The sequence below is a fragment of the Lampetra fluviatilis genome, chromosome 3 (genome assembly GCF_964198595.1).
Source record: "Lampetra fluviatilis chromosome 3, kcLamFluv1.1, whole genome shotgun sequence".
In the NCBI taxonomy this organism is placed as follows: Eukaryota; Metazoa; Chordata; class Hyperoartia; order Petromyzontiformes; family Petromyzontidae; genus Lampetra; species Lampetra fluviatilis.
The window spans coordinates 15,332,710-15,357,315 of record NC_136277.1 but is presented as its reverse complement, the minus strand read 5'-3'; the positions used below and the strand labels follow the sequence as shown (position 1 = coordinate 15,357,315).

Below are 24,606 nucleotides of genomic sequence, written 5' to 3'. Positions count from 1 at the left end.
TTCGTATCTCTAAAAGTTCGTAAGTCGAATGTTCGTAAGTAGAGGAGTCCCTGTAAATTCAAATGCGATTCCTCAAGGACCGACGCACCGATCACGTGGGCTTTACCTGGTAAGATAGTTTAATTTTATTTGCGTATTAAAAAAAAGTTATTAGTTTACTTTTCATATACTCTGCACTCCTATCGTGTTTTGTAATTGTTTGTCGTACCGTTCTGACCCCGTAGCCCTACTGTACATCTGTAAAAAAATTAGTTACATCGCTCATCGGATTCCTCCTGTAAGTATAAATAAAGATGCTGATAATGATGAATCAACGACGCCACGCCACAAACTTAATTAACCATCAACTCTGCATGACCGCCAATACTTCCAGAAGCAGTGATTCCAACACACACACACACCAATCAACGGCAATTAGATATGTAACAGACGAGAGGGCGCATTGTAACCGTGGCGAGATGTTAACTACCTCGCCTGGTATGCACGATGTCGTGGGTTCGATCCCGACCCTGACGATGCCTGCTGCTGTATATTTGGAGTTTGTGGTCGCGTGGATTTTTCTCCGGGTCCTCCGGTTTTCCCCTCCACATTTATAATCAACGTCACGCGTTTTGAGTTATTTGGCTGGTACTATAAATTTCCTAGAGATGATGATATGCCACTTAGTTGAGCTATCATTTGTGATAGCTAGGTTGCTTCGAAAAATAGCTACTATATAGGTCAGAGGGCCTTACCTGGTAATATAAAAAAAAATACTTTAGCATGGCTAAGTTTTCCCTCCACATTCAGAATCAACGTCACACGTTTGGAGTATCTGGCTGCTGCTGCTATACATTTCCACATGTTAAGCTACTTTGTTGAGCTATCATTTGTGATAGGTCACTTCTGGAAAAAGAACATCGCTCAGTGGGGCCTTACCTGGTAAAATAAAAAAAACTTTTACATACCGACAGTTTCGTTTCTCCTCCATATATAGAATCACCTTCACGCGAGTATTCAGACTGCTATAAATGTCCACGTGATGATGATAAACCACGTTGGGATATCATTTGTGAAGCCGGGTCGCTTCTGGTAAAACGCGTGACAATTTCGCAGCCCAGTGGGGCGTTACCTGGTAAAAAAAATTGTAAATACTCTAGTAGTAAACATACATCTTAGATTGCTTCCTCTTGGTCGACGTGAAGTTTGCGCGAACTATTGACAGTGACCTTAAGACTTAAATCTAAGTATTTACGGTCGCACCTCTGATTAAGCATGGTTGGCTACGTACGTACTCACACAGAGACCCACAGACTCACACAGAGATCCATAAACTCACACAGATCCATAGACTCACACACAGACCCATAGACTCACACAGAGACCCACAGACTCATACTCACACAGACCCATAGACTCATACAGAGACCCATAGACTCACACAGAGACCCATAGACTCACACAGAGACCCACAGACTCATACTCACACAGACCCATAGACTCATACAGAGACCCATAGACTCACACAGAGACCCATAGACTCACACAGAGACCCATAGACTCAAACAGAGACCCACAGACTCAAACAGAGACCCATAGACTCACACACAGACCCATAGACTCACAGAGATCCACAGACTCATACTCACAGAGACCCATAGACTCACAGAGACCCACAGACCCACACAGAGACCCACAGACTCACACAGAGACCCACAGACTCACACAGAGACCCACATACTCACACAGAGACCAACAGACTCACACAGAGACCCACAGTGTGTTGTCCTTCCCTCCGCACCTCCGAATAGTAGTTGGCTACGTACGGTGCTAAAGAAGTTCAACATACGTACATAAATACATGAGAAAAACCACAAATGCAGACTTGTTTTGCTGCAGGAACTTCTAATGCCGTTGTTTGCGTAACGTAGAGGCGTGGTTATTATGTATAGGGATTGATCAACAGTGAGGCACACAAGACGACACTCCTCTGAATATTTATTTAGTGGAGGAATCCGATGATCTGTAAAGCTCTTCCCCCCCACCGTTCCGAGCCACGAGCCATCTTCACGGAGCGTAGCCAAACTTAGATTTGGAGCCATACTCTTAGGTTTTTTCGGTAAAGTCACGTAGGTAAAAATAATTAATAAAAATAAATAATAATAGAAATAAAATTATTATTTATTTTTAATAATAGAAATAAAGTAATTATTATTTATTTTTTGGTTTATTTTTTTACCTACGTGACTTTACCGAAAACACCTAAGAGTAGCCAAACTTGATTTGGAGCTTTCGCGACTGCAGGAATTACTCTTTGGTTCTTTGTTAAAGTCACGTACAGTAGACATAAAAAGATAATTAAGTAACAGCATGCGACGTTTCGATTGCAACACGAACAATCCGTCGTCGCAGTCAGTTTAGTTGCACTCGAACAGCCTCGGCAAGGATTGGTGACGGCTTTAGTTTTAATGTTTAGTACGCGTTGTTTGTTATTCTTGTCCCGACGTTTTAGTCAACCCCCTACTGGAGTTGGTGGTAGTGGTGGGGGCACTAAAGAGCTTTACAGCGCTTCGGATTCCTCAAGCTTCCAAATCGTTACTCCAAATTGCGATGTTGCTCATCGGATCTTGCTGCCACGCTACCAAAGCAGCAGCAGCAGCGGCGACGGCATTTAAGTAAAAGTTACACGAAGATGATATAACGTCAAAACTAAATTCCGGCTACTTTTTGTTTCCCGCTTCCCAAGCGACGCGGGTTCGGGGGGGGAGGAGTTCGGTCGGTCACGGACCCGCGCGGTCGTTCGCTCGCTCGAGGAGGATGATAACAAGAAGCAGCGAGAAAGACGACGACGACGATGTGAGGGGATAGAGAGAGAGAAGAGAGATGGAGGGGAGGGAGAGTCGAAGCGCCTAGCAAAAGTCTGTCCGGCGCCCTCACACCACCACCACCAGCAGCAGCAGCAGCACACCGCCTCACCTCCGCCATGTTGGTGACCCCCTTCACCCCGCGCATTGATTCCCCCCCCCCCGCTGCCTAGCGCGGACGCTCATTGGTGGAGGCGGACCCCCCCCCCCCATCGCCGCCCTCCCGATTGGTCGGTTTGGCCGAAGCTCCGCCCTCGCACGCCTCGCTCGGCCAATAGGAAAGAGGCGAGGGAGGGGGCTCTCCGGCGCACGTGATCCGGGCAGTCCACCTCAACCCCCCCCCCACCAACTTCCACCCCCCCCACCCACCTCACCCCTCCCCTCCAACTCCCCCCACCCCTTCCACCTGACCTCCACCCCCCCCCACCAACCTCACCCCTCACCTTTAACCCCTCCACCTCCCTCCCACCACCCCCCCACATCCGGAGTGGGAAATGTAAATGAGGCGGGTGGGGAACGCGAGTTGCCCGGATGTAGGATGAGTGAGTCGGTCACGTGGGTCACGGGGGCTGTGTGTGCACACCTGGGCTAAGGGGCCGTCCATAAATGACGTCACGCACCTAGGGGGGGAGGGGGACGGGGTCAGACATTTGTGACGATGTGTGACGAGGGGGAGAGAGGGGTTTGAGAAATGTGACGTCACATCAAAATGCGCAACTTTAAATAAATATAGACAACGCGTTCTACGTAATTAACTTTTTAATAAATGTTTTCTCCTGCAACATAAGAGTGCAGCGCCACATTAAATAAGCGCTACAATGACAATAGTTTAAAGCGATTTGAAGCATGTTTTATTTTTTTAGGGGGGGGGGGGCAGAGCTTTGTGACGTCATATTTGAGGGGGGGGGTCTGACTTTTTGTGACGCCGTGTGACGAAGGGGGGGGGGAGGTAAAAAATCGTCCAAAATCGCGTGACGTCATTTATGGACGGTCCCTTACCTCAAAGTGCACCTGGCCTGGCACAGGCGCCGTGGTGACGTCACCGAGTGGCAAATGGCGGCTATTGGTATTGGCGCAGTTAGGTTGACTCAGCCTCAAACGAGTACCTGGGTGTGGTGCGGTAAACATCGTCACAAGGGAGACAAAGGCGGCCGGGCGTGGTGCTGGCCACCCACCCCCTGGTGTGCCGTGCCGGTCTTCATAGGTGCTCGCTAACAGCACTTGCCCCAACAGTCTGTCAAGGCTATACGGGGGATCTGTGTCTTTGTTGTGCGCATCTATAGGTTGGCACAGTGGTGGTGCATCTGCCAGTCATCTCGGTCGGTCAACCCACGGCACCTGCTGGGTCTGTTCCGTGACCTCCTGCCAGCAGCGAGCCTTCGACACTTCACGTGACGGCCTCAACGTGCACCTAGCTTGGCACGAGCGCTGTGGTGACGTCAATAGAGAATCGCACCTCCAATTAGCACGGTGGGCTATGTACGGTGCAAAGGAAGTTCAACTTGCAATGGCGGTGGCGTATTTGTTGCTATGTTTAATGTCTGATAGGTTTCATTATCGACAATTATATTGATTAAACTTTATCAGTGTTGTATATCGTCAATTATCGCCAACATTAACCTGCTTAGTACGTCGATAATAGCTAAGTGGAATAAGTTAAATACTGTAACTCCCATATTCACGAACATTCGACTTACGAACTTTCAGAGATACGAACAAATCTGGGTTGTACGTCCAGTTGCCTATTCGGACCGAGAATCGTAAGTTCAACCATTCTGCAATAGACGGCGGTGGTGGCATCTACATCTACAGAACATGAAGAACCAGTGGCATCTACATCTACAGAACATGAAGAACCAGTGGCATCTACATCTGCAGAACATGAAGAACCAGTGGCATCTACATCTACAGAACATGAAGAACCAGTGGCATCTACATCTGCAGAACATGAAGAACCAGTGGCATCTACATCTACAGAACATGAAGAACCAGTGGCATCTACATCTACAAAACATGAAGAACCAGTGGCACCTACATCTACAGAACATGAAGAAACCCATAGACTCACACCGCAGAGACCCGTAGAGTCACACCACAGAGACCCATAGACTCACACCACAGAGACCCATAGACTCACATCACAGAGACCCATAGACTCACACCACAGAGTCCCATAGACTCACACCACAGAGACCCATAGACTCACACCACAGAGACCCTTAGACTCACACAGAAACCCATAAACTCACACCACAGAGACCCATAGACTCACACCACAGAGACCCTTAGACTCACACAGAGACCCATAGACTCACACCACAGAGACCCATAGACTCACACCACAGAGACCCATAGACTCACACCACAGAGACCCATAGACTCACACCACAGAGACCCATAGATTCACTCCAGAGTTACCCATAGACTCACACCACAGAGACCCATAGACTCACACAGAGACCCATAGACTCACACAGAAACCCATAGACTCACACCACAGAGACCCATAGACTCACACAGAGACTCATAGACTCACACCACAGAGACCCATACTCACACGACAGAGACCCATAGACTCACACCACAGAGACCCATAGACTCACACCACAGAGACCAATAGACTCACACCACAGAGACCCATAGACTCACTCCAGTAACCCAAATAACCTACCTCGTTCGTAAGTGGAGGAGTCCCCAACGCGCGATGTTTTGACGCACGTGGTCTGTGCCCCGCCGAGACCAGAGCAATCGATCGCACACCATCCAACCACGGATTAAACTTCCAATGCCGTATATATTTTCTGTAATTAATCGTCAAATAAGGTGCACGTTTTAAATGTTACCGATTTGTTGGAGGTGAAAAGCTGTGGAACAGTTGCCAAGTTTTTTTAAGCGTCGACGAGAAATAAAAGCGTATTAAAAATATGGAAGGACCGGTCCATAAATGACGTCACGCGATTTTGGACGATTTTTGACCCCCCCCCCCCATCGTCACACGGCGTCACAAAAAGTCAGACCCCCCACCTCAAATATGACGTCACAAAGCTCTGCCCCCCCCCCTAAAAAAAAACACGCTTCAAATCGCTTTAAACTATTGTCATTGTAGTGCGTATTTAATGTGGCGCTGCACTCTGATGTTGTAGGAGAAAACATTTATTAAAAAGTCTATTTAATTAAGTAGAACGTGTTGTCTATATTTATTTAAAGTTGCGCATTTTGATGTGACGTCACATTTCTCAACCCCCCCTCCCTCGTCACACATCGTCGCAAATGTCTGACCCCCCCCCCCCCCCAGGTGCGTGACGTCATTTATGGACGGCCCCAAAGACAAAGACGTCCCGCGTAGCCTGTAACAGACTGCAGGGCCACGTGCTGTTACTGTGGCACACGAGGGGGTGGGTGACCAGCACCACGCCCGGCCGCCTTTGTCTCCCCAGTGGCGATGTTTGGATGGGGTGGGTGGATGGGGTGGGTGGGTGGATGAAGTGGGTGGGTGGATGGGGTGGGTGGGTGGATGGAGTGGGTGGATGGGGTGGGTGGATGGGGTGGATGGATGGGGTGGGTGGATGAAGTGGGTGGGTGGATGGGGTGGATGGATGGGGTGGGTGGATGGGGTGGATAAAGTGGATGGGTGGGTGGGTTCAAGTTCAAGTTAATTTATTAGGTATAGCCCTGTGAGCCATTCGGCTCTTGAATCGGGTGCAACCGCAACAAACAAAAACACGAACAAGAAAACATCTTAAAGTGAATATGTGACTAAGTGCCAGAGGTGGGACAAAGTCATTGTTATGCAAGTCCAAGTCGAGTCGCAAGTCATGAAATTCATGACTCGAGTCTGACTCGAGTCCAAGTCACATGACTCGAGTCCACATCTCATAGGTGGGACAAAGTCATTGTTATGCAAGTCCAAGTCGAGTCGCAAGTCATCAAATTCATGACTCGAGTCTGACTCGAGTCCAAGTCACATGACTCGAGTCCACATCTCATAGGTGGGACAAAGTCATTGTTATGCAAGTCCAATTCGAGTCGCAAGTCATCAAATTCATGACTCGAGTCTGACTCGAGTCCAAGTCACATGACTCGAGTCCACATCTCATAGGTGGGACAAAGTCATTGTTATGCAAGTCCAAGTCGAGTCGCAAGTCATCAAATTCATGACTCGAGTCTGACTCGAGTCCAAGTCACATGACTCGAGTCCACATCTCATAGGTGGGACAAAGTCATTGTTATGCAAGTCCAAGTCGAGTCGCAAGTCATCAAATTCATGACTCGAGTCTGACTCGAGTCCAAGTCACATGACTCGAGTCCACACCTCTGCTAAGTGCAAACAGAAAATCCAAGAAAAGACAGCAAATATTGCAGAAAAAGCACCGTACACCAACGCTGTGTGCACAAATCCCAGTGGGATGCAAGTCAAACAACAACAACAACCACAAGACAACTTAGATTAAGGCCATCAGTCTAACTCCGTACTACGACAAACAAACATGGCCAAACCGAAAACCTTTTCGAAATCACCAAAAGAAAGCCATGAAAGCAATGAAACAGTGATCATAGGAACTGTGACGGAATTTTCACAATAAATGACATAAACAACATGTACAGTACCACCAAAACCCTGGGTGGGTGAAGTTGTGGGTGGGTGGGTGGGCGGAATGATGTTTCGTGACGAGTGAAGTTGATTGGTTTCAGCTCAAAAGCAGCAATGACTAAACGGATTAATTAATTAAGTAACGAACCCGCTTCGTTAACTCATTAACGTGCACGCGCATTTATTTAATTACTATTGTGGTATCTGCTGCTCTCCGTGTCAAAAGCCACGCTTAAAAAAAAATGATGATAAGCATCCGCTAAAGAAACAAATTAATAATTACTCCTTGGGTCTTTCGGTAAAGTCACGTAGATAGAAAACCAAAAAAACTAAAAATTAAAATAATCTAATTAAAAATTAAAATAATAAATAAGTTTAACCAGTAAAAACAAAGTTTTTCACTATAAATCCTTTATATGCGTGGCGGCTAGAGTCCTCTCGTCCTCTGGCTTGAGATGGCTGCCACCTATGGGTCAGATGATTGCATTGCACCATTAAGCAATTGGTAATTAAATATAATATTTTTGTCCTAAAAAGTGTAACATTTTGGAAAAAAAATTTCACGAACATTAACTGTCACGCACAACGAGTCTGTGTGGAAAATGTCAGCTCGATTGGATCACGGTAAGTGGGTTAAAAAAACGACCGAAAGATTTGCACGGTCCTAAGCAAGCAAGCGAACTTAATATAATGTTTTTACCTACGTGACTTTACCGAAAAAACCTGAGAATATGAATCATTGCAGTCACGAAAGCTTCAAATCTAGAATTAATATAAAGGATTTAAAAATGACAATTTTCTATGGGCGGGGGAATCCATCGAGTCGGCATTGCGATTGGCCTTGCCTCGCCCGCACGCCTCTCCGCCCACGTGGTCCCTGAACTGCTGCAGCTGCTGCTGCTACTTTAGGGGTCGTAGCTGTTGTTGCTGGTGGTGCTGTTGTTGCTGGTGGTGCTGTTGGTGTTGGTGGTGCTGTTGGTGGTGCTGTTGTTGTTGTTGCTGCTGCCACTACTTTGTCAAGGGTCTTGTCTGGGTCTCTCGTGCCGTATCGCTGCTGCTGTAGTGGCTGTGGTTGTTGTTGCTGCTGCTGCTGTAGTTGTTGTTGTTGGTGCTGCTGCTGTAGTCGCTGTTGTTGTTGCTGCTGCTGTAGTTGTTGTTGGTGGTGCTGCTGCTGTAGTCGCTGTTGTTGTTGCTGCTGCTGAAGTTGTTGTTGGTGGTGTTGCTGCTGCTGTAGTTGTTGTTGGTGGTGTTGCTGCTGCTGTAGTTGTTGTTGGTGCTGCTGCTGTAGTTGTTGTTGGTGGTGTTGGTGGTGTTGCTGCTGCTGTAGTTGTTGTTGGTGGTGTTGCTGCTGTAATTGTTGGTGCTGCTGCTGCTGTAGTTGCTGTTGTTGTTGGTGGTGGTGGTGCTGCTGCTGTCATCTTGGTTGGCGTCGTCTCGCCCAAAGTAATCGCCGGAAGAGCAACGTAAGGCGGGTGGAAGGGTTGGGTGATGGTCGAGTGAGTGGTGGTGATGGTGGTGATGGTAGTGATGATGATGGTGGTGATGGTAGTGATGATGGTGGTGATGGTGATGATGGTGGTGATGGTGGTGGTGATGGTGGCGGTGGTTTATGTAGCACCTCCTCTGTGTGATGTGCAGCTATAGAGCGGACGTCTGTACGGTTACCACCACCACCACCACCATCATCGTCACATCATCGTCATCATAACAGTCGTCACCTCTCGTGAATTCTGCTTGCGTGAAGGGCAAATGAAAGGTCGGACATTAACCGTACAGTATGATGGGTCACCATTGAACATCGTGGTCATCACCACCATCACCACCTTCACTATCACCACCTTCACCATCATCATCACCACCCCCACCATCACCTTCACCACCTTCACCATTATCATCACCTTCACTATCACCACCTTCACCACCATCACCACCATCATCACCACCATCACCTTCACCACCATCATCATCACCACCTTCACTATCACCACCATCACCTTCACCACCTTCACCATCATCATCACCACCTTCACCATCATCATCACCACCTTCACCATCATCATCACCACCTTCACTATCACCATCATCACCACCATCACCACCATCACCTTCACCACCATCACCTTCACCACCATCACCACCATCACCTTCACTATCATCACCACCATCACCATCAACATACACAGCACGGTTGGCTACGTACGGTGCGAAAGAAGTTCAGCATACATTGTGTTTGCGGATGTTTGTGTACGTCTGCGCGTGCCCCTACGTGTGTGTGTGTCACGCTCTGCTGCTGCTGCTGTGATTTTGTCTTACCGCTTTCCGTATCGCCTCGTGTCCCTCCGCTCTGTGTGTGTGTGTATCACGTGTGTGTGTGTCTGAACATCAGCGCTGGGAAGACAAAGGCGCCCGGGCGTGGGGCTGCGTTGACTAACCCACCTATCGCGTGACCCATGACCCACGTGTGACATCGCCCCCCCCACCCCGCCCTCTCTCCCCATCCCCACTCCAGCATGGGGCTCTTCATGTCCCGAGCTCTGGAGGACAACATGAAGCGGCAGCAGGAGTTCATGCTGCTCAACCAGCGTCTGCAGGTAAACATCTCTCGCTCTTCGCATCGTCGACATTTCTTACCCCGGCGCCGGGTTTAGCAGCCGGCGGCTTTCGCGGCCGACATTAGCCACAGCGGAGGTTTCCGTTGGGTCGCATCCAGAGGTCGCAACCGGGTACCCCGATACCCGTACCCTACCCGATACCCGGCTACCCGTACCCCGCCTGGGTACGGGTACGGGTACCCGTTTGCGACCCTGGTGCGGCCTGGAGTACGGGTAGGGCCGTGAGTCACTGGGTGTGTAACCGTTTGTCACTCATTTCCCAACGTCTTGTCTCTTCTCACAATTCAAGTTCCTAGAATCAACCCACCTGCGCCTGCAACATGGCTTCATCCCAGAGGTCGCAATCGGGTACCCAATACCCGTACCCCTACCCGGTCGGGTACGGGTAGGGTACGGGTACGGCCGGGTAATAGTACGGGTACCCGTTTGCGACCCTGGTGCGGCCGGGTACGGGTAAGGAATCAAAACCCGTTTGCGACCGTCTGGTCGCATCGCGTGAACGTAACTTGCGTCGTTAAACCCGGCCACCGTTAAAACCCGCCATCGCTAAGGGTTTGTCATGCAAACAAAACCGTGCAAATTGTTTTTATATTTTTTTTACCAGGTAAGGCCCCCACCACTGGACCTCTGTGTAGCGCCTTTCTTAGAAGCGAGCTGGAGCCATCGCGGACGATGGCTCCAGTGCGGAGCGGGGCGGCTTGTCGTCATCGACTTGTAGCGGCGTGGTGACGTCGTCATCGAAGACTTGAGCGGCGTGGTGACGTCTTCATCGATATTTGTAGCGGCGTGGTGACGTCGTCATCGACTTGTAGCGGCGTGGTGACGTCGTCAGCGACTTGTAGCGGCGTGGTGACGTCGTCATCGACTTGTAGCGGCGTGGTGACGTCGTCATCGACTTGTAGCGGCGTGGTGACGTCGTCATCGACTTGTAGCGGCGTGGTGACGTCGTCAGCGACTTGTAGCGGCGTGGTGACGTCGTCATCGACTTGTAGCGGCGTGGTGACGTCGTCATCGACTTGTAGCGGCGTGGTGACGTCGTCATCGACTTGTAGCGGCGTGGTGACGTCGTCATCGACTTGTAGCGGCGTGGTGACGTCGTCATCGACTTGTAGCGGCGTGGTGACGTCGTCAGCGACTTGTAGCGGCGTGGTGACGTCGTCATCGACTTGTAGCGGCGTGGTGACGTCGTCATCGACTTGTAGCGGCGTGGTGACGTCGTCATCGACTTGTAGCGGCGTGGTGACGTCGTCATCGACTTGTAGCGGCGTGGTGACGTCGTCATCGACTTGTAGCGGCGTGGTGACGTCGTCATCGACTTGTAGCGGCGTGGTGACGTCGTCATCGACTTGTAGCGGCGTGGTGACGTCGTCAGCGACTTGTAGCGGCGTGGTGACGCCGTCATCGACTTGTAGCGGCGTGGTGACGTCGTCATCGACTTGTAGCGGCGTGGTGACGTCGTCATCGACTTGTAGCGGCGTGGGGACGTCGTCATCGACTTGTAGCGGCGTGGTGACGTCGTCATCGACTTGTAGCGGCGTGGTGACGTCGTCATCGACGTGTAGCGGCGTGGTGACGTCGTCATCGACTTGTAGCGGCGTGGGGACGTCGTCATCGACTTGTAGCGGCGTGGTGACGTCGTCATCGACTTGTAGCGGCGTGGTGACGTCGTCATCGACTTGTAGCGTCATCACGTGCCAGAGTGCCGGTCTACGTAGGTGCTGCTACTCGCTAACAGCACTTGCCCCGACAGTCTGTTAGAGGCTACACGGGGGGATCTTTGTCTTTGTCTCCTTCATAGGCGCTGCTGCTACTCGCTAACAGCACTTGCCCCATCAGTCTGTTAGAGGCTACACGGGGGATCTTTGTCTTTGTCTCCTTCATAGGTGCTGCTGCTGCTACTCGCTAACAGCACTTGCGCCAACAGTCTGTTGTGGCTATACACAAACCTGTCAACCCCTTATCAGTGCCGACCTTAATAGAGACCAACTCGGATCTTGTTGGTCACCCCGCGTGCCCCTTGTACATCTCAACGTTCATCCTACAAAGTCCCATCACGAGGAGAGAGACACAAACAAATAGACACAAAACATTTTGGCTGCAACGCCGCCGTACGCGCCCGAAAGCTCAATCTCGCTGTAAAAGAATACGGCGTTAAACCGCGTAGGCTGTGGCAGCCACAGGAAAAACGGGGAAGGATCATTTGATATGACAATTACAATCCTCATTTCGACTGGAGGAATCCGACGGGCTACGGAGTTCTTTATCGCAACCCCATGGCCACCCGCCGGGTCTGTCCCGTGACCTCCTGCCAGCCAGCCAGCCCGCCCGCCAGCCCGCCAGCCAGCGAGAGCCTTCGACACTTCGCGCGACAGCCTCGGGAGTGCACCTAGCCCGGCACGAGCGCCGTGGTTGCGCTGACGGCACTCGCCCCAACAGAGTCTTGAGTGGCCGGCGGCGGGTGTCTCCCGTCGTGTGTGCCGCAGATGGAGCGTCAGATGGCCATGCAGAGCCAGATGCAGCTGCGGCAGATGGCCATGCAGCTCGCCGGCTCCCGCGAGTTCTTCAAATACTACGCCTCCTTCTACAGCCTGGCCACCGTCGCGCTCACCGCAGGGTGGGGACACTGGCGGGCCTGGTGGTGGTGGTGGTGGTGGTGATTGTGGTGGTGGTGGTGGTGGTGATGTTTGATGGTGCTGGTGGTTGTGGTGGTGGTGTTTGTGCTGATTGTGGTGGTGGGGGAGATTGTGGTGCTGGTGGTGGTGGTGGTTGTGATTGTGGTGGTGATTGTGGTGGTGATTGTGGTGATGCTGGTGGTGATGTTTGATGGTGCTGGTGGTGATTGTGGTGGTGGTGATTGTGGTGGTGATTGTGGTGGTGCTGGTGGTGATTTTGCTGATTGTGGTGGTGATTGTGGTGCTGGTGGTGATTGGTGATGGTTGTGGTGGTGGTGGTGATTTTGCTGATTGTGGTGGTGGGGATGATTGTGGTGCTGGTGGTGGTTGTGGTTGTGGTGGTGATGTTTTGTGGTGGTGGTGGTGGTGATTTTGCTGATTGTGGTAGTGGGGGTGATTGTGGTGCTGGCTGTGGTGGTACTGGTGGTGATGTTTGATGGTTGTGGTGGTGTGGGGCGCGGCAGGGCAGCGATTAGCGCGCCACGCTAAGATCCCCGGCGACCCGGGTTCAATTCCCGCCAAGTGGCGGTGGCGTCACCGCCACTTGGTGGTGAACGGGCGACGCCGAGTTCGTTCGATTTCCTTCTCACGACCAAGAACGGTGGCGGATATCTGAACCGGTCCTGGGCACTTCCCCTAGGTCGACTCGGCCTTAAATGGGGGTGTGGTGTTGACCAACCCACCGGCTCGCGTGCCGTGCCGGCCTTCATCATTGGTGCCGCTCGCCAACAGATCGCCCCCCGAGAGTCCTGTCAAAGGCTACGTGACGCACAAAGACAAAGATCCCCCGTGTAGCCTTCACAGCCTGTAGGGGCAAGTGCTGTTAGCGAGCACCTATGAAGGCCGGCACGGCACGCGAGGGGGGTGGGTGGGCCAGCACCACGCCCGGCCGCCTTTGTCTCCCCCAGTGGCGATGTTTACTACACACCGCACCAGGTACTCATTTGAGGCTGAGTCGACCTAGGAGATGCCCAAGACCGGTTCAGTATAATCGTCACTGGGTGGTGTTGGCCGTGAGCGGGAATCCCCGGGTCGCCGGGTTCGTAGCGCAGCGTAGCGCTAACCGCTGCACCACCACTCCCCACATACGCACGCACAGACACACACACACAGACACACACACAGACACACACACAGACACACACACAGACACACACACAGACAAAGATCAAAACAAAGATCCCCCGTATAGCCTTAACAGACTGTAGGGGCAAGTGCTGTTAGCGAGCACCTATGAAGGCCGGAACGGTACACGAGGGGGTGGGTGGCCAGCACCACGCCCGACCGCCTTTGTCTCCCCAGTGGCGATGTTTACACACCGCACCAGGTACTCATTTAAGGCTGAGTCGACCTAGGGGAGGCCCAGGACCGGTTCAGATAATCGTCACTGGTGTTAGCCGTGAGCGGGAATCGAACCCGGGTCGCCAGGTTCATAGCGCAGCGCGCTAACCGCTACACTACCGCTCCCCACATACACACACACAGACACACACACAGACACACACACAGACACACACATGCACGCGCGCGCGTGCGTCCTTGCCGTCCTGCCACCAGGTGCGTCAAAATTGCCACTTGAAAGGGGGTGGGTGGTGCGGGGGGGGGCCCTCATTAGCTTTGCAAAGGGCCCCCCCCCTAAGTGGGGCTGCGGCCGAGAAAATGACAGCGCGAGTAATGGGCACGCGGGTTCGTCACGATCCCCCGGTGCCATCAGTGTGGCCGTGTCACTTACGGGCCTGTGTGTGTGTGAGTGTGTGTGAGTGTGTGTGAGTGTGTGTGTGTTGTGTGTAAGTGTGTGTGTAAGTGTGTGTGAGTGTGTACGTGTCTCTGTGCGAGCTGACAGACTCACACAGAAACCCATAGACTCACAGAGTGACCCATAGACTCACAGAGTGACCCATAGACTCACAGAGTGACCCATAGACTCACAGAGGCCCATAGACTCGCACAGTGACCCATAGAATCGCACAGAGACCCACAGACTCCCACAGAGACCCACAGACTCACACAAAGACCCGTCAACTCGCACAGAGACCCATAGACTCACACAAAGACCCGTCAACTCGCACAGAGACCCATAGACTCGCACAGAGACCCATAGACTCGCACAGAGACCCATAGACTCGCACAGAGACCCATAGACTCGCACAGAGACCCATAGACTCGCACAGAGACCCATAGACTCGCACAGAGACCCATAGACTCGCACAGAGACCCATAGACTCGCACAGAGACCCATAGACTCGCACAGAGACCCATAGACTCGCACAGAGACCCATAGACTCGCACAGAGACCCATAGACTCGCACAGAGACCCATAGACTCGCACAGAGACCCATAGACTCGCACAGAGACCCATAGACTCGCACAGAGACCCATAGACTCGCACAGAGACCCATAGACTCGCACAGAGACCCATAGACTCGCACAGAGACCCATAGACTCGCACAGAGACCCATAGACTCGCACAGAGACCCATAGACTCGCACAGAGACCCATAGACTCGCACAGAGACCCATAGACTCGCACAGAGACCCATAGACTCGCACAGAGACCCATAGACTCGCACATAGACCCATAGACTCGCACAGAGACCCATAGACTCGCACAGAGACCCATAGACTCGCACAGAGACCCATAGACTCGCACAGAGACCCATAGACTCGCACAGAGACCCAGAGAGGAGTCCGCGGTGTAACGCTGCGTCGTGCCGTTGCAGCGCCATGCGGAGCAAGCGGCCGGGCCTGCTGGTGCCGCTGGTTCCGCTGGGCTTCGTGTTGGCCTACCAGTACGACCGCGCCTACGGGAGCATGCTGCAGCGCATGAGGGGTACGCACACACACGGACACACGGACATTGATACACAACAACAACCGCTATTCGCCCCCAAGTGGCGGTGACGTCACCACGACGCTTGTGCCAGGCCATGTGCACCTTGAGGCCACGTGAAGTGTCGAACGCCCGCTGGTAGGAGGTCACGGGGCAGACCCAGCAGGTGCCACGGGTCGACTGACTGAGATGACTGAGATGACTGGCTGACGCACCACCTGTGCCCCCTACTGTGCCAACTTGCTGTGCTTTAGCCACCCGGCACGCCGCTCATTGTTGTGAGCGTCGCTCCTCCGCCCTCCGTTGTTGTTGGAGGGCGACTGCCTCCAACTGCCCAGTAGCGTCCTTCACGAGCCTCCTCCACAGAGGCCGATCTTGACACCGCTGGTACCGGTCATCGGCAAGTCCACTCAGCTCCACGTCCTCCAGTACCACATCACTCCATCTCTTCTCTAGCCCGTGCCGCGCCCGTTTAGCCCCTTCTCTTGACCTCCTGCAGAGCACAGAGATCCAGGCGATGTTTAAACACGACACACAGTTACGCACGCACACGGACACAGATACACACAGTCACTGGCGGAGCCAGTAGGGGTGGTGGGGTGGCTTAGGGGAGGCCCAGGGCCGGTTCAGATAATCGTCACCGGGTGTTGGCTGTGATCGGGAATCGAACCCGGTTCACCAGGTTCGTAGCGCTGCGTAGCGCTAACCGCTACCACTACTGCTCCTCCCACAGATATACACACGCACAGACACAGGTACAGCACACAGACAAATATTCTGCCCCACCCATATAGCCTTTCACAGACTGTTGGGGCAAGAGCTGTTAACGAGCACCTACGAAGGCACCACACGAACACAGACAAAGTCGCAGGTACACACACACACGTTGTGGCGATGCTGATTGGCCATGGCGACTGTGCCCCCCCCCCCTTGCCGCCCCCCCCCCCCCCCCCAGACGAAGCCGAGTGGCTCATGGACAAGGACGCAGGGCGTCTGCAGCTGCCCCACGGCCTGCCGACCTTTGAGGACGTGGAGAAGTGCCGGCGTGCCAACGTCAAGTTCCCGCCCGCGTCGGGATAAGGCGGCGCCATCACCATCCCCACCGCCACCGCCCGCTCATTAGGGGGTTGGGGGGGGGTCTGCTCGTGAACGCGCGCGGTGCATTGTGGGTGAAGGCGATCGTCGTGTATCAGCAGATGTCGGATCGTCTGTAGGATGAGCAGGTGTAGTAGCAGCAGCAGCAGCTGCAGCAGCAGCTGCTGCTGCAGCAGCTGTAGTAGCAGCGGCAGCTGTAGCAGCAGCTGTAGCTGTAGCGGCAGCTGTAGTAGCAGCGGCAGCTGTAGTAGCAGCGGCAGCTGTAGCAGCAGCTGTAGCAGCAGCAGCAGCCTCTCTCGCGTCCACGCCAGTCGTGTGTCTTTCTCTCTTCCCGTTGGCCCAACGGTCCCATGTGTAGGGCCACAGAGCTTGGGCAAGAGGCTGCCTTCCCCAAGCGCTCGTCTCTGTTGCTCATGCACCCACACCCCTCCCCTCCCACCCTCTCCTCCCCTCCCTCATCATCCCCCCCCTCCCCCCCACAGCCTTTTATTTTTGCAGAAAAACGAGGGGATTTTTTTGTTGGGCCCCATCCTGTCCAGAGAAAGCGTCGGATTTGAAAGTTTCAAAAGTGTGGGGCACGCAGTGTCCCCCTCCCCCCCCCCGCTCTCCCCTCCCCCCCCCGTCTCTCCCTCCTTCTACCTCTGCCACTCGTGAACATCGTGGGGGGCAACCCCATCCCGTCCCGTCCATTGCTCAGGTTTTGTCAGCCCCCCCGCCCGCACCCCCCCCCCGCCCGCACCCCCTCTGCACCCCCCCCCTGCACTCTCCCCCCCCCGCACCTCTCCCCCGCACCCCCCCCCCTGCACCCCCCCCTCCCCTACCCGGGCAAGATGCGGAGGGAGTGGTGGCATTGACCTCCTGACCGCCGTCACGATTGTAAGCGGATCGAGCGTGACACGTCGGAAGGGTGGGGGGGGTGGTGGGGGTCTGGTGGGGGGGGTCTAGTGGTGGGGGTCTAGTGGGGGGGGGTGGGGTCTAGTGGGGGGTGGGGGTCTGGTGGGGGGGGGGTTCTAGTGGGGGGGGGGGGGTGATGTCGCGCGTTCTCTTCCTTGTACCTTCGTCACAATAAACGCGCCCGAGGGAGCTCCGATCCGGTTGGTTTCCGCGCGTCATTCCCGGCGTGCGCCGCGGTTTGTCCTCCGTCACGCGCAACCGGCTCACGCGCACGTGGCTGTGTGCGCACGTGTCTGTGTGTGTGCTCATTCACGTGCGTGTGTGAGTGTGTGCGTGTGTGAGTGTGTGTGCGTGTGTGTGCTCACGCACGTGTGAGTGTGTGCGCGTGTGTGCGTGCGTGTGTGCGTGCGTGTGTGCGTGCGTGTGTGTGAGTGTGCGTGAGTGCGTGTGTGTGCGTGTGTGTGTGTCTGAGTGTGTCTGAGTGTGTGTGAGTGTGCGTGTGTGTGTGTGCGTGTGTGCGTGTGCGTGTGTGTGTGAGTGCGTGAGTGTGTGTGAGTGCGTGCGTGTGTGTGTGAGTGCGTGAGTGTGAGTGCGTGAGTGTGAGTGGGGAGCGGTAGTGTAGTGGTTAGCGCGCTGCGCTATGAACCTGGCGACCCGGGTTCGATTCCCGCTCACGGCCAACACCAGTAACGATTATCTGAACCGGTCTCGGGCCTCCCCTAGGTCGACTCAGCCTCAAATGAGTACCCGGTGCGGTGTGTAAGCATCGCCACTGGGGAGACAAAGGCGGTCGGGCGTGGTGCTGGCCACCCACCCCCTCGTGTTCCGTTCCGGCCTTCATAGGTGCTCGCTAACAGCACTTGCCCCTACAGTCTATTAAGGCTACACGGGGGATCTTTGTTTATCTTTGTTTTTGTGAGTGCGTGCGTGTGCGTGAGTGGGGAGCGGTGGTGCAGCGGTTAGCGCTACGCTGCCCTACGAACCTGGCGACCCGGGTTCGATTCCTGCTCACGGCCAACACCCAGTGACGATTGCCTGAACCGGTCCTGGGCCTCCCCTAGGTCGACTCGGCCTCAAATGAGTACCTGGTGCGATGTGTGAGCTTTTCCACTGGGGAGACAAAGGCGGCCGGGCGTGCTGCTGGCCACCCACCCCCTCGTGTGCCGTGCCGGCCTTCATAGGTGCTGCTCGCTAACAGCACTTGCCCCAGCAGTCTGTTAAGGCTACACGGGGGATCTGACTGCCCGTGAGATGTCACGGTTCCACACCCCCCCCCCTACCTCACCTCCCCAGGTGTCCCACCAACTCTCCTCGCTTATCTGGAAATTGATATCAGGGCAGCCGAATACTCCAAACACCGTGACGTTGGAGTGGAGAACACCGGAGAAAAATCCACGCGACCACCACGGGGAGGGCGAGAGACACGCAAACTCCAAATATACAGCAGCAGGCGTCGTCAGGGGTCTGGATAGAACCCACGACCTCCTGCATACCAGGCGAGGTAGTTAACATCTCCTAGCCACCGTGATGATGATGAGAGAGAGAAACACGCAAACTCCGCATTGTCAGGGTTCGGGATCGAACCCACAACCTCCTGTACACCAGGCGAGGTAGTTAACATCGCAGCGTTGTGGGGGGGGGGGGTGATGGCCGATTGTGTGGTTGTTATTTTTTGTGTTGCCCCAGCGTAACGATCCGCTCCAAATGTTTGCCGAATTTGAGTGAGAAACAAAAGTGGATCGTCTGCGAATCCCTCGATTGGAATCATGCGGAGCGTATCATTGCACCTCCCCGGCGGTCAGCCTGATTGTTGTTGTGGTGTTGTGGTTGTTGTTGTCATTGCTAGCGAAACGTCACGGCAATTCTGGTTGTAAACGTGGATGGTTTTAACTCTCCAGCACCACACAACCCGGTGCAGTGCCGAACTCGTGGCGAATTGGGGCCACGTTTTGTGCGCTGTGTCGGGTGGTGGTGGTGGTGGTGGTGGCGCGTTTAACGACAACATTTATAATCACATCTATTATGGTAAACACACAAGACCTTGATGATGGATAATGTTGATCGGGCGTTAAACCCACGAATCTAGGAAAGGTGAGCTCGTCACAATTTTTTTTGTAAGAAATGGACGTTTACTTATTATTATGATTATTATATTGTTATCATCACTGACGCGGCAGCATCCCCAACACCACCGCCGTTAAATGACGATAATCACCGAGCCGTGTTGATTAAATATTGCTCGCGACCTTTGAGCCCGTGCCGAGCATGTAGTGAGCCCCATCACCACCACCAACACCACCACGCAAAGACAAAGATCCCCCGTGTAGCCTCTAACAGACTGTCAGGGCAAGTGCTGTTAGCGAGTAGCAGCAGCAGCAGCGCCTATGAAGGAGACAAAGACAAAGATCCCCCGTGTAGCCTCTAACAGACTTGGGGCAAGTGCTGTTAGCGAGTAGCAGCAGCGCCTATGAAGGAGACAAAGACAAAGATCCCCCGTGTAGCCTCTAACAGACTGTCGGGGCAAGTGCTGTTAGCGAGTAGCAGCAGCGCCTATGAAGGAGACAAAGACAAAGATCCCCCGTGTAGCCTCTATCGGACTGTTGGGGCAAGTGCTGTTAACGAGTAGCAGCACCTATGAAGGAGACGAAGACAAAGATCCCCGTGTAGCCTCTAACAGACTATAGGGGCAAGTGCTGTTAGCGAGCACCTATGAAGACCGGCGCTGTGGCACACGAGAGGGTGGGTGCCCAGCACCACGTCCGGCCGCGTTTGTCTCCCTAGCGGCGATGTTTGTGATGACAAAGTTTGTACACCGCACCAGGTACTCGTTTGAGGTTGAGTCGACCTAGGCGAGGCACAGAACCGGTTCAGACAATCGTCACCCGGCGTTGCTGACCGTGAGCAGGAATCGAACTCGGTTCATAGCCGCGTTCGTTTGTGCAGCCCGCTCCACCATCACCACCATCACCACCATCACCACCACTATCACCACCATCACCACCATCACCACCACCATCACCACCACCACCATCACCACCATCACCACCATCACCACCAACACCACCACCACCACCATCACCACCACCATCACCACCATCACCACCATCACCACCACCACCATCACCATCATCACCACCATCACCACCATCACCACCACCATCACCACCACCACCATCATCACCACCATCACCACCATCACCACCACCATCACCACCACCAACACCACCATCACCACCATCACCATCATCACCATCACCACCATCACCATCATCACCACCACCATCACCACCACCACCATCATCACCACCATCACCACCACCACCATCACCATCATCACCACCATCACCACCATCACCACCACCATCACCACCACCATCACCACCATCACCACCATCACCATCACCACCATCACCACCATCATGACCACCACCATCACCACCACCACCACCATCACCACCATCACCACCATCACCACCAACACCACCACCATCACCATCACCACCACCATCACCACCATCACCACCACCATCACCACCATCACCACCACCATCACCACCATCACCATCATCACCACCATCACCACCATCACCACCAACACCACCACCACCATCACCACCACCACCACCGCCACCATCACCACCATCACCATCACCACCACCACCATCACCACCACCACCACCACCACCACCATCACCACCACCACCATCACCACCATCACCACCATCACCACCACCATCACCACCACCAATCACCACCATCACCACCACCACCACCATCACCACCATCACCATCACCACCATCACCACCACCACCATCACCACCACCACCATCATCATTATCACCACCATCACCACCACCATCACCACCACCACCATCACCACCATCACCACCATCACCACCAACACCACCACCACCATCACCACCACCACCACCGCCACCATCACCACCATCACCACCACCACCACCATCACCACCACCACCATCACCACCATCACCACCACCACCATCACCACCATCACCACCACCACCACCAATCACCACCATCACCACCACCATCACCACCACCAATCACCACCATCACCACCACCACCACCATCACCACCACCATCACTAATCACCACCATCACCACCATTACCACTATCACCACCATCACCACCACCATCACCACCACCATCACCGGCAGCACAAACCTCACGCGTTGTTTACACGCCGCGTGAATGTCACTGAATCGGCAAATACAGAAACGGCGGTGGCTTTCGACCCCTCCCCCCCCCTGCGGCCCCCACCCCCTGCGGCCCCCACCCAACCCCCCCCCCCTGCGGCCCCCACCCCGCCCCCCACACCCGCCCCCCACCCCGCCCCCCACACCCGCCCCCCACCCCCGCCCCCCACACCGACGATGACGATGATCATGACTCCTCGAATCGACGAGACTCAGAGAATCACACAGAGACCCATAGAATCACAGACCCGCACAGAGACTCATAGAGTTACATAGAGACCCATAGAATCACAGACCCGCACAGAGACTCAGAGAATTACATAGAGACCCATAGAATCACAGACCCGCACAGAGACTCAGAGAATTACATAGAGACCCATAGAATCACAGACTCGCACAGAGACTCAGAGAATTACATAGAGACCCATAGAATCTCAGACCCGCACAGAGACTCATAGAGTTACATAGAGACCCATAGAATCACAGACTCGCACAGAGACTCAGAGAATTACATAGAGACCCATAGAATCTCAGACTCGCACAGAGACTCAGAGAATTACATAGAGACCCATAGAATCACAGACTCGCACAGAGACTCAGAGAATTACATAGAGACCCATAGAATCACACACTCGCACAGAGACTCAGAGAATTACATAGAGACCCATAGATTCACAGACTCGCACAGAGACTCAGAGAATCACATAGAGACCCATAGAATCACAGACCCGCACAGAGACTCAGAGAATTACATAGAGACCCATAGAATCACAGACCCGCACAGAGACTCAGAGAATCACATAGAGACCCATAGAATCACAGACCCGCACAGAGACTCAGAGAATTACATAGAGACCCATAGAATCTCAGAATCGCACAGAGACTCAGAGAATCACACAGAGACCCATAGAATCACAGACCCGCACAGAGACTCAGAGAATCACATAGAGACCCATAGAATCACAGACCCGCACAGAGACTCAGAGAATCACACAGAGACCCATAGAATCACAGACCCGCACAGAGACTCATAGAGTTACATAGAGACCCATAGAATCACAGACTCGCACAGAGACTCCGAGAGTCACATAGAGACCCATAGAATCTCAGACTCGCACAGAGACTCCGAGAGTCACATAGAGACCCATAGAATCACAGACTCGCACAGAGACTCCGAGAGTCACATAGAGACCCATAGAATCTCAGACTCGCACAGAGACTCAGAGAATCACATAGAGACCCATAGAATCACAGACCCGCACAGAGAATTACATAGAGACCCATAGAATCACAGACTCGCACAGAGACTCAGAGAGTTACATAGAGACCCATAGAATCACAGACCCGCACAGAGACTCAGAGAATTACATAGAGACCCATAGAATCACAGACCCGCACAGAGACTCAGAGAGTTACATAGAGACCCATAGAATCACAGGGTCGCACAGAGACTCAGATAATTACATAGAGACCCATAGAATCACAGACCCGCACAGAGACTCAGAGAGTTACATAGAGACCCATAGAATCACAGACCCGCACAGAGACTCAGAGAGTTACATAGAGACCCATAGAATCACAGACCCGCACAGAGACTCAGAGAATTACATAGAGACCCATAGAATCACAGACCCGCACAGAGACTCAGAGAATTACATAGAGACCCATAGAATCACAGACTCGCACAGAGACTCAGAGAATTACATAGAGACCCATAGAATCACAGACCCGCACAGAGACTCAGAGAATTACATAGAGACCCATAGAATCACAGACTCGCACAGAGACTCAGAGAATCACACAGAGACCCATAGAATCACAGACTCGCACAGAGACTCAGAGAGTTACATAGAGACCCATAGAATCACAGGGTCGCACAGAGACTCAGAGAATCACACAGAGACCCATAGAATCACAGACCCGCACAGAGACTCAGAGAATTACATAGAGACCCATAGAATCACAGGGTCGCACAGAGACTCAGAGAATCACATAGAGACCCATAGAATCACAGACCCGCACAGAGACTCAGAGAATCACATAGAGACCCATAGAATCACAGACTCGCACAGAGACTCAGAGAATTACATAGAGACCCATAGAATCACAGACTCGCACAGAGACTCAGAGAATTACATAGAGACCCATAGAATCAGAGAGACCCGCATAGACTCGCATCGGTACTCAAAGTAATTGAATGAAGATCCAGAGAATCAGAGACTGACATAGATACTCAAATGATCACACAGAGACCCATAGCAGTGCAGAGACGTGGAGAGATTAAAGGTTATCACAGTACAGCTCATCGTAGAGGTCAGGAGAATGACATAGACACCCATGGCATCACGGAGAGCCATAGGCTCGCTTAGAGACTCAAATATTCAAATAGAGGCCAATAAATTCACAGAGACCCACAGATTCACGTGGAGACTCAAATGAATCACGTAGAGGGCCTAACCTGGTGCGATGTTTTTAAAACATCAGCACTGGGGAGACAAAGGCGGCCGGGCGTGGTGCTGGCCACCCCACCCACTCCCTCGTGTGCTGTACCGGCATTCGTAGGTGCTGCTACTCGCTAACAGCACTTGCCCAAAGTTTGTTAGAGGCTACACGGGGGATCTTTGTCTTTGTCTCCTTCATAGGCGCTGCTGCTACTCGCTAACAGCACTTGCCCAAAGTCTGTTAGAGGCTACACGGGGGATCTTTGTCTTTGTCTCCTTCATAGGAGCTGCTGCTACTCGCTAACAGCACTTGCCCAAAGTTTGTTAGAGGCTACACGGGGGAGCTTTGTCTTTGTCTCCTTCATAGGAGCTGCTGCTGCTACTGGCTAACAGCACTTGCCCCGAC

At 53.2% G+C, this 24,606-nt stretch overlaps 2 protein-coding genes across 2 annotated transcripts in view; one reads left to right on the top strand and one right to left on the bottom strand.

Annotated features, from left to right (window-relative positions):
- LOC144953273 (mesoderm induction early response protein 1-like) overlaps positions 1–2,982 on the bottom strand; it is a 28,346-nt gene extending 25,364 nt beyond the window's left edge. The window contains 1 exon segment of the mRNA XM_078883847.1: positions 2,956–2,982. Within this exon segment, the coding sequence (XP_078739973.1) occupies positions 2,956–2,964 (9 nt within the window). The 5' untranslated portion in view covers positions 2,965–2,982.
- Positions 2,983–8,310: 5,328 nt separating this feature from the next.
- PLGRKT (plasminogen receptor with a C-terminal lysine) lies at positions 8,311–17,370 on the top strand. The gene is made up of 5 exons (XM_078878940.1): positions 8,311–8,897; positions 9,944–10,025; positions 12,530–12,660; positions 15,438–15,547; positions 16,503–17,370. Exons 2-5 carry the CDS (start codon positions 9,945–9,947, stop codon positions 16,625–16,627), a joined length of 447 nt encoding a protein of 148 aa, XP_078735066.1. The 5' UTR covers positions 8,311–8,897; position 9,944; the 3' UTR covers positions 16,628–17,370.
- Positions 17,371–24,606: the final 7,236 nt, after the last annotated feature.